Source organism: Eschrichtius robustus, chromosome 17 (assembly GCF_028021215.1).
Source record: "Eschrichtius robustus isolate mEscRob2 chromosome 17, mEscRob2.pri, whole genome shotgun sequence".
Lineage (NCBI taxonomy): Eukaryota > Metazoa > Chordata > Mammalia > Artiodactyla > Eschrichtiidae > Eschrichtius > Eschrichtius robustus.
The window spans coordinates 21,257,614-21,273,555 of NC_090840.1; the positions used below are offsets into that span (position 1 = coordinate 21,257,614).

General features: G+C 40.2%; 1 protein-coding gene across 1 annotated transcript; it reads right to left on the reverse strand.

Annotated features, from left to right (window-relative positions):
* Positions 1-596: 596 nt before the first annotated feature.
* PEX2 (peroxisomal biogenesis factor 2) lies at positions 597-15,762 on the reverse strand. Its single transcript, XM_068526049.1, has 2 exons — positions 15,659-15,762; positions 597-1,727 (listed from the first exon to the last, which is right to left on the reverse strand). The coding sequence occupies exon 2, from the start codon at positions 1,708-1,710 to the stop codon at positions 793-795; it is 918 nt and encodes a 305-aa protein (XP_068382150.1). The 5' UTR covers positions 1,711-1,727; positions 15,659-15,762; the 3' UTR covers positions 597-792.
* Positions 15,763-15,942: the final 180 nt, after the last annotated feature.

A 15,942-nucleotide genomic window follows, 5' to 3' on the forward strand; every position in this document is an offset into this window, starting at 1 on the left:
CTTTCCCCTTTCTGGTGGCCACCATTCTCCTAAGAACACCGGTGATGAACTGCTTCCTGTCCTGCTTTAGGTTCATGGGGTGTTCGTGAGGGTATGTCACCCACATTTGAACTATTGGGAGCAGTATTTCTCCATCCTAGTTTAGGAATGTGCACATAATCTCAGGCTGACCAATAACGGTGAGCTCCTGGACTTTGCCGGAACTATTAGGCAAGAAGCTCTCAGGCCAGTGGGATCAGAAAGCTGGTCAAATGGAAGTCTTGAGCTTCTGGTGGCCGTCGTTTGGCCTGAGAATGAAGCTGACTGAATCCTTTAAAAGCTGGCTTCAGAGAAAAGCTTAAAATTACAACTGAGACATCAGATCTGAAAGTTTAAAACAACAGGTCTTACTATTGTCATTTTATGATGTTATGGTGTCATTTCTGAAAATAAATGCCCACTCATCTCAGAGTCACCACAATCTTTTATTTTTAGAGTCTAACCTATTTCCAGGAAGTAGTAGAATGAAGGAGCATTCTTAGTGGTCATTCGATAAAAACTATCCATTATTCTTGACATTAAAAATTAAATGCAATGATTAAAAAAATAATAATACGTTACCATTTGTATCATATATTTAGAATCATGTGGTTTCCAGTGTGAGTAGAATTGAGTCGTGCCTGGAAAGGAACAGAGGGCAGCGGCTGAGAAGCACATGTCCTCATAAGACATACCTAAATAGAATGCTTAGGATGACTCATGCTAAGGATTTAGACAAAATACAGTTCTCCTCAGAGGAAACAATTTTAGCTTCTAAAGGGCATTCACTTCTGTCATCTCGATTCCTGATTTCAGTGGTTGCAGGCTGTGGACCTCTGTGCCGCACTTAGGACAAGCAAAGGACACATCAAATAAGAAGCTACTCTTCACACAGTAGTAACAGAAAACATGCTCGCAGCCTATGGTGTGAGGCATGGTGGGCCACTCCCCACACAGAGAACACTGTCTGCCGCTGGTGGCCAGCGTGCTGCCACTGCTTGGAGCTCCGGTCAGAGGGATACACCACGAAGAGAGCTTGCCTTTCAACTTCTGGATATTGACAAGTGGTAAGAGGAAAATCAGAAACTCGGCAAAGCCGTGCCAGAGGAGTTCTCTATTCATATACTCAAAGCCTACTTCTCGGACATTTTGGGGCCTGCAAAATACAGAACGGATGCCCAGCAGACGCTCGGTCAAAGTTGCGAACTTGCCCCTTTGAAGGAAAATCAAGAAATTAATCAACCTGCCCAGCTTCAAAAGTCCAACCACGAGATTCACGAACTGCTTGGCTTTCCTGAAGGATGCTACGTGACGGTTTCGAAACAAATCGTAGCATCGTTCTTCTAGCCACTTCCCACCGACTGTACAGACGGCATACCAGAGCTTTTGATTTTTGCTCGGGGGCTGGTATCTCAGGTTTGGGGAAAAATCGTTCTTGTACTGAATATTCAAAACTGACTGTCCCACGGTGGCATTTTTAGAGTAGATGGTGAATCTCCACAAGAAAAGCCACAAGAATGCTTTCACCTCTGGTTCAAAGTGGGCTAACAGCCCTGGCTTAAATCCATGAAAGCACTGAGTAAACTGGGACCAAACGAGCTGCTCCAGGGCCTTGTTTAGTTCAAGTGCATCCAACTGGCTTATTCTTAGCACTCTGTTTGTCCGCTTCATATTCTCATCTCTGGAAGCCATGCCTTCTCTGAAGGTCTCTAGGAAAAAGTATAATTAGAAACCATCATCAAACAGTTGCAATCTTGTACTATCTTCTCGACTTACACTTGGAAAACTGTGACACACAAATGACACAGGACACAGAGGAGATGGGCTTTCAGTAGCATCAAAGCAGCACAGTAATCACTTCTTACTTGGAACTTCTTCCTCTTTCTTCTCTCTCTCTCCTCCCTCTCTCCTTTCCTTTCTTTTCCTATCTTTTCTTTCCATTCTTTTTTTTGGCCCTCCTAATCAAAGGAATAACAAGTTTTAGCAAGTTGCATCCTTTTTCCACAAACTTTCCCCTAGGTAGTCCTCCTGGGTCAGATATTTTAAAGGGAGATGATAAAATCCTGAGGCTAACAGCGATGAGGCTGGATAATAACATGACCTATTAAATACATGAACTTAATAAATACAATGAACTATGTGGAACATTGCAATGGATGGTAAGTCAAGACCTCAGTTTAATTTCCAGCACTTCTACTGACTCCGAAGGAATATTTTCAACAAGTCATTTAATGTGTCTCAAGAACATTTTACATTTGTAAAGGAAGTTAGGAGAAAACAAAATTAACCAGTAAGTATTATTCTAGCACACAGTCATAGAAAATAAATAGTAGCGCAAAGCAACATGAATGCAGGAATGTCATTATTAAGGTGCACATACAGTTTTCTAAGAAAAGGAAACTATTATGTAAAAATAGACACTGAGATCATTTCATAAAAACACTAAGGAAACAAATAGGTGCTATAGGGATAAAAATCTTTTAAAATGAAACAGAAAAAAGCTGATTAATGGTTAGCTGGGTATGACTGACTCATTCAAAACACATTTATTAAATGCCTATTTTGTGCAAATCAATGAGATTAAACCACCCGGCAGCTACTGTTGTTAAGGAGTTTAGAGATTCTACATTTTACTTTAGGTATTTTACATTTTATTAATGAACTGGCAAATCCAAACTATGACAAGAAATCCCTTTAAATTTAGTTTCTAAAACAGGCCCTCAACACACAGAGCTGGATCATGATCTCTGGGCCGTCAAAAGGCCTTTGCAAGGCCCGAGGCACTAAGGGAACACTGAGCTACAGATGGAGGCAGGGATCCTGGTGAAGTTCACTGCCGCCAACTGTGCAGTAATTGTGACCTTGGTCAAGTCATTTTACCATGTCTCTGCTTTGGTTTCTTCACTTACAAAACTAAGGACCGGAGACAAAATGACCTCTAAAGTTCTTTCAAATCTATTATAATTTTTTACAAAACTATACAAAAGTAAGAAACAGAAATGACTACTAAATAATAGGTGGTTTAGTGCTGTTTTCTTCTCAAACCAGATCCATGACAGGAATGCTTCTGACTGATCAATGGGGTGGGTGACCTCAACTTTTTCCCCCTTCCTGCAGCTCCCTCAAGACTTGACTTGGCAGCCTATAAGCTACAACAGTGGGGATTTTGGCTGCAAGTTCTGTGAAATCCTTGCCTCGCACTAGCCAGGAGCTACAGGAAAGAAACAAGGGGATTAGGACAGAGTGCCCTTTCTTCTCTGTTTTTCTAACCCATTCACGACTCTATTCCCTCCCAGCCTTTTCCTCATTCTGGCTGCTCTCAGCTCCCCGCTGGATGACATCTAATTGGTCTATCTTACCTTTTGCGTCCTTCAGTGCATTTCCCACGCGGCAATCCTTCTACAACACAAGCCTCCCCAAATCTACCCCCAAGTTGCTTTCCTTCCTAATGCTTCAACCTCTAGTCACAAAGCGGCCCCCTCTCTTGTTCGCTAGTGGACATCTGCTGTCTGTTCCCGTCACCTGGAACAGTCTGTTCCCATTCTTTAACTGAAAAACTCACATGATACTAAGTTTTTAAGTACTAGCTTAGGGACCACTTCCTTCTGACCCTCCAAATATGAGTTAGGTGCGTCTCTAGCTGTTCCTTTAGCACCCCGTCCTTCCTCTTTCTTGGCCTTTATGTATTTACTGTTCGTAAACTACTTTTTAATTGTCTACTTCCTCCGCTAGAGGATAAGCCCTGTTGCGAAGATTCAGTCCTGTCACAGCTGAATCTTAGCAACTAGCGCAGTGCCTGGTACACAGACCGCCTCCTGCAAATACTAGATGAGTGCAGTAGCGAACACGAAAGTCTAGGGTGGGTGAAGGGTAGAAAATACAAATTCCCATCCCCAAACCTTTAAAACTATTTCAAGTTACCATATCCAGACTGTTGACTACTATTTCTTTCAACATGTTTCTTGTGCCTCTGCTGTTTCCCAATGAATGTGTCAGAGCCAGTGATAAAATGGGAGAGCAGACACAGTCTCAGCCCTTGTGGAGATGATAACCTAGTGAGTGGGAGGAGGGGGAAAGGAAGAGTGTGCTGCAGAAAATAACACACAGGCGATTACGATAAAGTGTGATAGGTGACGCGCAAGGGGAACTTCAGAACATTTTGCTCACAACTAGACCTCAGAAGGTCCAAGAAGGCTTCGGGTGGGGGAGGCAAGATCTCTGCAGCCACCTGAAGGATCAGCAGTGTCCGGCAGGTAAAAGAAGGTAAGAAAACCACTCCAACAGGGGGAACGCTAGGCGCCAAGGACAGGAGGGTTCAGGGCAAAAGATCAGGCTGGAAAGGAAAGCAAAAGACGGAAGCGAAAGGCTCTGAACGCCGGGCTGAGAAGGCTGCGTTTTATCAAGAAGGTAATGGGGGAGCCACTGAATGGCTGTAAGCAAAGAACTAATCATTGCATTTTAGACAGCTTGTTCTGGCCACATGGAGAATGGATCAGAGGCTGAAAGACTGGAGGCAGAGAGACCAATTAAGATGACTGTTAACGTGATTTAGTGAGAAACTAATGATGGTCTAAATTAGAAAGGTATCAATGGGGATGGAGAAAAGCAGGTACCTTTGAAAGCTTCGAGGTGGAAGAATGGACACGACTTAGTGAGAAGTAAGCCAAGAATAACTGACTTGAGTAATGGAGTGGATGGTAGTCCAATTCTCTGAAATAGGAAACACATGCAGAGATATAGATTTGAAGGGAAAGATAATAAATCTGTGTAGTTTTAGAGATCCGAGGCTCCTGTGAGACAGTTCAGTGGAAAAGCTCAGTAGGCAGTTATGGGGATATGACAGAGAGAATCTGGGTGGAGATTTTGAGTGTGAGCCCCCTCTCATGGGACCCATCTATTTTAAATCTACTTGATCTATTTAAATGCTACGATCGGGAAGGCAGTGGTCTAAAGTTAGGTAGATCTTGTCCATTTACAGCACATTCAACTTTCTTTGTATCAACATCACCTTATTCTCACGGTTTCCTACTCCAGCTACTGTGGCATTTCACGCGTTACGTTCACTGCTAACACAAACCTTTGGCCTTTCAATCTTTCTCTGCTGGGGTCTTCGCATCACATTCCTGTAGTCTCTCTGCGCTTCTAGTCTAGCGCTCTTCAAACCTGGGCACTCATCACGTGGAGGACTTGTTAGATTGCGTCCCTCAGTTCCAGATTTTCTGATTCAGTAGGCCCGGAGTGGGAGCCAAGAATTTGCATTTCTAGCAAGTTCCCAGGTGATGCCGCAAATTACTGGGCTAGTCCATTTCAAAGCTGAATTCATAATTTTGTGGTCATATCTATCACCCATACAGCTCAATGCTGCACGCTGGTCTTCCCACTCATTTCTGCTTGGTTTTCATTCCTAGATCTACAGAGGTTCTTACAAATCTTCACTGATTCAGGCTTTCTCTTTCTGCTATTAAGTAGTCCTTGTGAGATTGAGACCATTCACAGATTCCACAAATTCTATGAGCATCAATACATCCTAGCCCTGCCAGGTGCCCGGGATGCAAAGATAAAGTCTTATCCTGGCTCTCACTTTAAAGACTCCCACCAAGGTCTGCACCAGGGAAGCAGGCAAGGTGATGGACAAGTCGGGCATTAGCGAAGGTAGATGGCATTGCAAGATTCTCAAAGACACTACATAAATTTTCAAACTATCTCAATAGAAAAAAAATCCCAAAATTTATGTAAAAAATCATCAGTGATTATTTTGCTCACTTTTTTCTGCAGTTTACAAATCTTCTCTAATTAACATAACATGTATGTAATTAAGAAAAGAAAAAGCGAAAACATTATTTGAAAAACCTCATAAGCAAACCAAACTCTATAAAGTTATTTGTTCTTATTTACCAAATCATGTCTTTTTTACCTCATTACCGCCCCTGGGATAAAGTACAAACTTCTTAGACCTAACCTAGCTCAATTCTGTCTCCATCTCTGTAACCATATAACCCATTATTCACCAAAGAACCTTTAATTGCAGACTATCCTTCGGTCCTGCGTTTGTACCTTTTCTCATGTACCTAAAACACTTACCTTCCCCAGCAACTCCTCCTACCGCACTCGACCATCTGCCCTTCACATTCCAACCCAGTTACAACATTTTCCACGAAACCTTCACAATTATCTCCAACTCCCATTGTCAGCATTTTAAACTCTGACAGCAATTGTCCGTGTCACATGCTTGAGCCCTCAACTCTTTGTACTGTGATTTCAGTTGTGTGAATACATCTTCTCTCCCTAACTTGACCATAAACTAGTTAAGGGAAAGTGCCTCATACTTGCTTCTCAAAGTGCTTGCCACCCACAAAGTGACTTTGATACCTAACTCAGTTTTCCTCACGCAAAATTCTATAATCCTTCAGGATAGGTGGGAATACGGTATATGCAACTCTTCTACTGTGACAGTGTCAACAACTCGGTGTCTTCCCCAGGTTTTGTATTCTGTGGTCAGCAAGATAAGGGAAACTCCCTTATTTGTAAAAAAGTACTCCTGAAAAAGCTCGGATCATACTGGACATCAATATCAAGTCCAACACTACCAGTTCCCTCCCCTCACCCCTTCCCTGCCCCCAGCATTGAACTGGATGGATTGTTATTCTTTTCAGTTGAGGGTCAGGTGAGAAATATGGCTTGTGTTAGAGCACCAGTTGTGCCAATTTATGTATCTTCAGATATTAGAGTCACAGTCAGTTCTTAGTAATCTTATAAAATTTACCACAAAGACAGGCACATAGTAGTTGCTTAGTAAAGATCTGTTGATCCCATATGCAGTGGAATGAGTAGTTTGGTAGTGAATCTGTACTGACTGAACCTTGCTGAGAGCATCTAGAGGAACTGGAGGCTGTGGGGCGTGATCTCTTCTCAGGTTCCTTACTTACATGTAGGGAGAAACTGCTCGGAGAGAGTGGCTTCTCAGAGGAATCATCTATTTCAAGTCCCTCATTTCTGGAGGACCCATACTGACGGACATTTAGTAAAGACAGGAATTTTTAATGGCTGCCAGAAAAGAAGACTTAACACACTCTCTAACCAATCCAATATTTAACAATCCTTATTATCAAAAAATTCTTTCTTATCCCTTCTGTTACAGTTTAACATTTTTTTTTTTTTTTTCTTTCCTTTTCTTCGCCCCAGGCCTGGCCTCGGTGTAGATTAAGAACAGCTGGGCTCGATCTCCTCCCTACAGAAGACTTTTTACTAGAGCAGAAGACTATTATTAACTACTCTTTGGCCTTTGCTCTTCCAGATGAATAACTTGTTTCTCTGTTTTTTTTGTTTTAGGTTTTAGTTTCTAACATTTTAGTCATTTCTGTGACTTCTTTTAGTTGTAAACATAGAACAGACACTGTCCATTAGGCACCATAGTTTGTTAAAGTACAATAGCCTTCCTATTGCTCTATATTCTTGTCTGGCAACTGTGACAGAGTAGAAAGACCAGGTTTAAAATCAGATGGACTTGGGCTCAAATTCCAGCTTGGTCATTTAGTTGCTATGTAATCTTAAAAAAGTCATTAGCATCAGATTCTTCTAGAAGTTGGAAATGAACCACTACCTGACAACGTTGGTAAGATTAAAGCGGATAATGTTATGAAAGTGGTTTGGAAACGGGAAAGCAGTATTATTATTGTATTATTGCTACTTTGGTTAGGGATGAGCATCAGAAGAAAAAGACTCGGTGGATTTTACCAAATCTCATTTCAAAAGACTGAAATCTTCATTGTTACTCATCTAATGCCTCAATCGACCTGTGGTAAAATAATTTTTTTTCCGCAGGAAATACTGACTACACCATTAAAACATAACTGGGGCAGTTACACAGTGAACATGATGTCACCTTGATGTGGGCACGTGTGGGGGTCGGACGGGAAGGCGCGAGACATGGTCCAGTGGAACTCATCACACCCTTCACTTGCATCTTATCTGAGAGGAGATGTTGGGGTGGGAATCCCGAGAGAACGGGGGTGGATGCCAGCATGACCTGCTCTCTGGGCTGTTTCACCTGCATCCACGTGGCTGTGCCTGTTGATCCGGAAGCAAAGAAACCTCCAGAATGCACACCGATAGCACCTGACTCTACGGTGCTTCGCTGAACAGGGCCTGATACAGGCAGTCCAAGACAAGCATCCAACCTTGCTTCCTCACCGACACACTCCATTCAGTTCCTCCTCCCCACCCCTCCTACTTTCTGGCAGGTCAGTTATTCTAGAATACTGGCTTTAGAGAAGGGCAGTGCTCAAGAGTAGAAGAAACTGATGAAATCAAAATAACTAGAAGTTCAATCCATCTGATTACAGAACTTCTTCCTTCCACTGTCATACAATACTATTTCCCCATAATGGGTGTAGAATACAGAAAAATGCCATAAGTGCCTTAAAATCACATAAAGTTATTCTCAGTCTAATGTAAGAAGTTGGTGTTTCAGTGAATTCTAATTCTCTGACAAATGGCTACTCAATTTAACCAATATTTATTGAGTGCCGACAAAATGCCGGGAATTCTCCTAGGTACCAGGGATTCGGTCCAAATAGTTAAGTCTCAGTAAACTTCTTTTTAGTCAAGCATTTCTAAAGAAATAGGATGCTATGGTAATCAAGACTAGCCATTGATCTCTGAAGCAAAGAATGGATCTCAAAATAGGAAAACACTATAAAGGGTCACAAAACTCCCCGGGGCAGAAAAGAGAAAAATTGCATTTAATGTTGTGCAAACTCCAGAAATATGCAAACACTGACACTGGCTATGGTCTATCTGGGAAACACAGGGATGGGTTCCAACAGGAGCTGCGTCCTTCGTTATTTAATCCCCATCAACGTCTTTGCACTTGTTAGGAAGTAAAGAAACAAGTCGTCTGCTGTGACCAGAGCTTAATGGCTTGGCAGGAGAGACTGGCTGAAGAGTCAACACCCTGCAAAAAGACCCTGTTTTAAGGAAATTGCACTGATTTTGTAGCCATGAGTAAGCACTGAAGAGAAGAGACATAACAGGATATAAATTTTAAAAGATTAATCTGATGGTAGAGTTCAAGAAGTTGAAGAAAAGGAAAACTGCAATTCTGGAAGACCAGTTACAGGACTTCTGCAACCTTTCAAGGGCCTTAACTAAGGTGCTTATTAATAACTTTCTGAACAAGTCATAGTAATTTAACTTGCTTCACTGACAACTATGAAAATAGAAAAGATTACAGTGTCCTCACATTTTCGAATCAAAAATCCCCAACTCTTCTGGTAAACCAATGCTTTCCTGACTCTGTTACATTGATTGCTATCCACACGCAACTATTGGTCAGTCTACTTCTACTTTCAAGAGTTTAAGTACTAAAAATCCCATATTATTGGTCCTTGTAGGTTAGTATCTAATTTCACAAAAGTAGGCTCAAACTTGAATAGTTAAAAAAAATACAAGCTAATCTTTTTTCAAAAAAGTTGGGATTGTTCTGAATTGAAACAAACACCATCAGATTTAATTCAAATTGATTTTTCCAGAAGGCCAAAATCACGTGATGCTTTTTCCTACTCTGCCATGAAATCTCATTCTTTTAATACACAATCCTATCAACCTCTTCCTCCCCACTCCCCATTTCCCAAACTATACTAAGTTAAGATTCTAAAAAGCTAACCCAGGGGGAAACATTTACAGCCATGCAAAGAGACTTATACAATAATTAATTAAAAGTATAATTGGCACTAAATAAATTAGTGTTTAGTGAAGGATACTGCTATGTTAAGGATACGTGAAAAAGATGCTTAAGGCAAAAATCAAGACCAGATAAAAAGTATAGCACCTACGGAGGGTTAGTGTCATTAACTTGTCACATAAATATGTTTAAGACAAAATGATCTAGCACTAAAAACTATTAAAAAGGTCTCCTGCTGATATTTTATCACTAGACAGGTCACACTGCTTTTCTTTCACCGAGAAAAAAACAACTGAAAATTCGTTTACTAAGAGCAGCGATATATAACCTTATCCCTTAAATAACTCATGCTTTCTTTTTAAGCTTTTCATTCCCCAAATAAAACTTTGTCATCTATATTGCATTCCAAAACCAAAACAAATGATTGTATCTCACTAAAGAGGGAAGAATTTTTCAGGATGTATTCCAGAGCTTTTATTGAGTATAGTACAAATTATGAATGAATATATTTTATTTAAAAACATGTTATTGACAGAAATCTATCAATAATAATGTGGGTATTGTCAAGGGCCTGTCAATATTAATGTAATTATGATTAAGGGGATAACATGGATTTTTAGCTATGATACCAAGTAACATCTCCTACATTACTGCTGTCAATATACACATTATTATTGACCTGTTCCGAGATGCTCAGTACTAGATGTATTACCATTAGGCATGTTTGTCAATGCATGCTGCCGACAAAAATTCTACACTGAAATTTACAGTCCTGTAAACTTTGTCAGCAGAAACATGTGATTCCCAAGTAATCCCTAAGGTTTCAAACCCATCCATGCACCCGCTTCCTGCCAGACTATCCTTTTCTAGATCCACAATAATCAACTAATTTTTAGTATAACAATGTTGCTGTCACACTATCCTAAAGGTTCTAGTAATCAAAATGGATGAGACCATTTTTGCCTTTTAGGTTTTAAAAAAAAAAATTTAATCAGCATTTCATATTAGGAGGTTATATGAAAAAAGTTCTATAACCCGAGATCTTAAGCTTTGAACCTATACCCTACTATTTTATTTCCTTTGTGTAGTCAGATAGATTTACTGTCCATTGTATTGAAATCAATACTAATAAATGGGACATGCATCAAAGAGAGATTTAACAGGACACTGATTCCCAGAACACATTTCAAACATGAGCAAAAGAGAAAAAGCTATGGCTGGGACCCATTAGAACACAGTGACCTCTGGCACTGTGAACAGGCCTAGAAATCAACAACTGTAAGTTCAAATCCCACTTCTGCCACAGGCTTTCTAAGTGACTTGTCACTGCTCTTTTGTTCCTCTCTTTCATCAAATATGAACTAAGTCTCAATAGTTTACAGATATCTGATGATACAAATCCCAACTGTTCTCATTTGGATACAGACAAGACATGCAGAATTTGAAAATTCCCTTATGGACACTAGATCTCTGAATTACTCTTAACTTAAATGCAATCCTCATCAATTTCCAAATAGAATTTTTCTTTTTGGGGGTGCTAGTGGGTACGCAACAAAGTGTCTTTAAAATATATCTGAAGGATAACGTTCAAAATAGTATACATTTCTCAAAAAGAAGAACAATGATAAGTAACTTGCCCTAGCAGAGAGGAAATACTCTTTTTATTTGGAGAGAGTTGGGAATTCAACTCAAAGACTACAATCTTCAAGACTATAATTAGTCTTACACAATTGAGCACCTTACCTATTTCACTTACGGTTATTTACTCAAGTATCTACAAGTAACACAAAATACTTTTTTTTAAACCTGAGAACAGAATTGCCCATTACTTCGGCCTCACTTCACAAATACATTTTTAAGAAGACAGCATGGCACTCATAATCTTTTCTTTCAGAAAGTTGATACTTCTGAGTCTTTGAGAAAGAAAGCACATTGTGGAAATAAAGAGCAGATGTCTGAGTGAACATGGGGGAGGGGAGTTAAACTGCTTCTGATTAGTTCTGTATTCTACCCCAGGTTTACCAACAGGCTGTGTGACTCTGGACAAGTCATTTTACCACACTATACTCTTCAGCAGTTAAAAAAAAAAAAAAAGCACTGTAAAAAGTCCACCTCTCTAGAATCCTTATAGGATTTTAGGAAACCTTGGAAGAGGAAGAGAAAAAAATAAAAGAACGGTCATTTCCAACTGCAGAAATGGTTCACGTTGAACATGAGTTTGGAAAAGACTAGAGAAAGCAGAGAAATCAGAACGGTGGTACCCATGAGACAGACTCAGTCCTCATGGAAAAAAGTAGCGAAGTCTGATGGAAGAGAAACCCAACCAATCTGTGAGTTTACAACTGCAGTAAACCTGTACCACTTACTTTCTGGTTATGAAGTGCTAATAAGCAACGACCACAGCTAAGAGTCCTCTGCAAAATTAAATATTAAATCATTTAATCCTTACAATATTATGAAAGAGGTTCTCTCAGTATTTTTGTTTTAAATCAAGGAAACTGAGGCACAGAGAGATGAGCTGACTTGTATGAAATCACATAAGCAGAAGTGGTGGGGCCATGCTCTGTACCAGCATCCTCTATGGACAAGGTGATGACGGACCTAAAAGATGAACATAAACACTTCAGTATGGCACTGCAGGACATGCAGATGGGGCTGTTTTAAGTGGCTAAGTACTACGAGATGAAGATTACAGGCATGCACTACAGCAAAAATTGCAATCCAAGGATGAACAAAGAGCAACCCCATGAAACTTACGGAGCAAATAGATCTTTAAGTGCTCTATAAATCTGGAAAAAAACCCTGAGGATATAATTGCCTAAGAAGAGAATTCTAAATGACTTTAAGATTACTGGAACACAGGTTTATTTGCACATTTTATGGCACTTGAGAGAATGTGAGAAGAGCCACGAAGGAACAGAGGTATTAGCAATGGAAGAGGAGAAGTACCACGGGATACATGCTATGTATGAGGCACTAGACGTTTTCTTTACAGTTGTTTACCTCATTTAATCCTCATAACACGGTAAATATTATGCCCATTTTAAGAAGTAAAAAATTAAGAGAAGACTGACAACCTGTTTAAGGTCAAGCTGGCGCTTAGGAAATTTCTGGTAAACACTAGAGAAATGGTGGAACACACAAAAGGAAGTTAGTAGTATGGGTATTTGGTAAGCTTGGATCAAATTCAATCCCACAGAGCTCGAAGCAGAATTTTTCCCTCATGATCTTTCCAAACACCAGACTGCCAGTCAAGCTCTCAGGACTGTAGACAGGGAAGAAATTCAAGGAATCTGGTAAAGTTGCCCGAGTTGCCTGGGATGCACCTCATCTACTTTCCCTGTCTTTCCGTGTGGTCAGAGAACCATTCAAAGAGACTCAATATCAAATCTGAACCAAAGGAATATGGGGGTGAAAAAAGGAGGTGCAAACATTCATTTAACTATTATGAACATATACCATACGCGAGGTAGAGGCAATGCCAACTCACCTACCTGACACTGGAAAGGAGTGGGTATACATAATCAAAACAGAATTACTCCAGAGCTCTTGGTCTTCATGTTTTTATAGTAAGAAGAAAGAAAAGAAAACTGGGATGAAATTTTATCTCACCTTATTGACAGGCAGGTAAGAAGGAAGAGCTCTGGAAAATAAAATGAAGCAAGATAAAAAGCAATCTAGAAAAGGGCATTTTGATTCCAAGCTGGGAAAAGGTTGGGAAGTTAACAGCCCACGATGGGAAGTACAGAGGGTGCTAGACATCCTCTTCCCTGCTTCCATGTCCACATCCAGAAATCACAGCGATGGCACTTGCAGTGACAGGATTACAGATGTGGGGCAAGTGCGGGCAGTTTGGGGCTTTTCTCCTGAGGTTTCTTCCACCTTCCAAAGGAACTCAGGAGGAACATGGAATGTTTAGAAACTGCTGTCATTTCACAGTGAAGAGAAAAAAGGGAACGTCCAATTTGCTTCTAGGTTGTCCAACCCAGATAATCAAGGGAGGAAAAAAAAAAAAAGAGCCAGTGATTCAGAGCAGAACTTTTGTCCAGAAATAAAGACTGTGCATATTGCATACCTTTTCCTGTGCTAGAGGAACCGGACTATGGTGGAGTGCAAGAGGCAAAGACACTTAAAATATACTTGATGTTGTGAGGAAAACATGGGGCTAGGACTTGGAAATTTACTAGTAACGTGATGTTAGGTAAGACTGCTAACATCTTTATGGTTCAGCTACCAAAAATGGAAAATGGAAAACATCTGCCTTCCCTATTGCAAAGACAATTATGAGCTTCAAATATAAGCAAAAATGTTATGGCTAAAAGTTTTAAAAGTAGGGGGAAAAGAGAAAAGGAATTACGACTCTGATCAAAAAGAAAGAAACTTAAAATTTGTATCTATTAAATAAGGTTGAATATAGACAGGTTTGTGGCTTTTGGTAATGAATTAACTGTGAACATATACACTTTACTATTTTTAAAAAAACTGTAATAATCAAAGGAATGCACCTTGAATACAAATGAAAAATTAACCAAAGAAACAAAATTTTAATGCTAGAAGGAAACAGATCATCTAGTCTAAAATATGAATTTAATCTTCCTAACGGGATCCCTGTTTTTCAAGCAGAACAGAAAAAAATAGCTGTTCTTGTAAAATACTGCTGAGGGTCTGCTTGTTTCATCTCTCCTCTGCATGGCTCCAGTAAATTTCTACAGAAGTCCTCCTATGGAACAGTTTTAAAACCACAGATTGAGGTGCTACTCCTAATTTCTAAAAATGAGGAGAATAAGGCTAAGAGGTAGACCTGGTCAGGAGTAGAACTCAATTCTCTTGATTTAGTCTAGCATGTTGTCTACTATGTCCTGTTACTTCTATTTTTTTCCCTTTTTTTTTTTTTTTCTTTTTTAAGGAAAAAAATAAGGGGTTCTCCTTTTAACTTGTAAATAATTCCTAATTCCACTCTCTCTTTTCTTCCAAATCTCTTCATGGCCCAAAACCATTCAACTCTAATCTTTCTGGATACAAGTAATGGATAATATGGGCAAGATCAGGGAGAAGATAAAGTATGAAAAAGAAAAAGGAAGAGTCAGCCATCCCAAGATTATTCTGTTCAGGCTTAACTAAAGGTAACTCATTATGGGAAGGTATTTAGAAGACAAACTGTGGTGCGGATGGAACGTCAGCCTCCCTGTAATTGCTTGAAACTGTTCAGGTATAAAGTGTTCCAGGGACATCACAGAATACAGACGTGTTGCGAACGGTCAACAACTTGGTCTGATTCTGTGAACAGCCCTTTCACTAAGTGTAGTATTTTTGGAAAATGGGACCTAAAGAAATAAGTAAACAAACAATGAGTTTTAATTTAAGACCTCAGAAGAACAATGATTTTTACATTCTATCTCTTATCAGAAATCAATGTTAAACATAACACGCTCATGGCAAGCAATTTTCTAAGAAAATTCTCAGTAACGTTTTCTCCCCAAGAAAATTAAAACTGCTTTTGAGTTCATCGTCTTTCAAAAATGTTGGAAACTTAAGCATACTCAACTTTTTTAGTACCAAACATAACATTTTACATGAACCATCAGATATTAAAGTTTTGACCCTGAATAATTCTTAAGCCGTTCGTAACAGTTAAATCTCACCACCGCCAAGTGCGGGGAAAAGATTTCCAAGTGTGTGTCTAGAAAGTCACTTCGCAGAATGCAAAGGAGCTCAAGTCTAGCTGTGTTTCTTTTTTTCTTTTTAATGGTGCGATCCTACGACTATTTTTAGGAGTTTACGTTTGTCCCACTGCCTTTCCCAAAATCAGATTGTGACTGCCTCTTCCAGGAAGACAGGAAGACAATACAACAGGGAAACAAGTAAAAGGCGACAATTACAAGGTCGTGAAACTCCACGCCCTCCCAGCTGTAAGCAAGACCTCAGGTCCGCACTCCGGCTCTCTCGGGCGACACTGACCTTAGGAGTCTGCGAAACGCCCCGCTCCAAGTAACTGTTCCTGCAACATTCTCTGGGAAGCTTGGCTTTTCCTAGCAGAACCTGAGCTCTCCAAGCTTCCGGAACTCGCGCGTTTACGTAGTGACGCAGCACCCGGAAGTGCCTGAAAAAAAGGGGAAACTAAACCAACGAGAACCAAGCTTTAGCGCGCCGCGGAACAGCGAATGTCCATGTGCCGAAGGCCGAAGGGCCGAAGAGCCGAAGAGCCGAAGGGCCGAAGGGCCGAAGAGGACACCCGCGCGCGA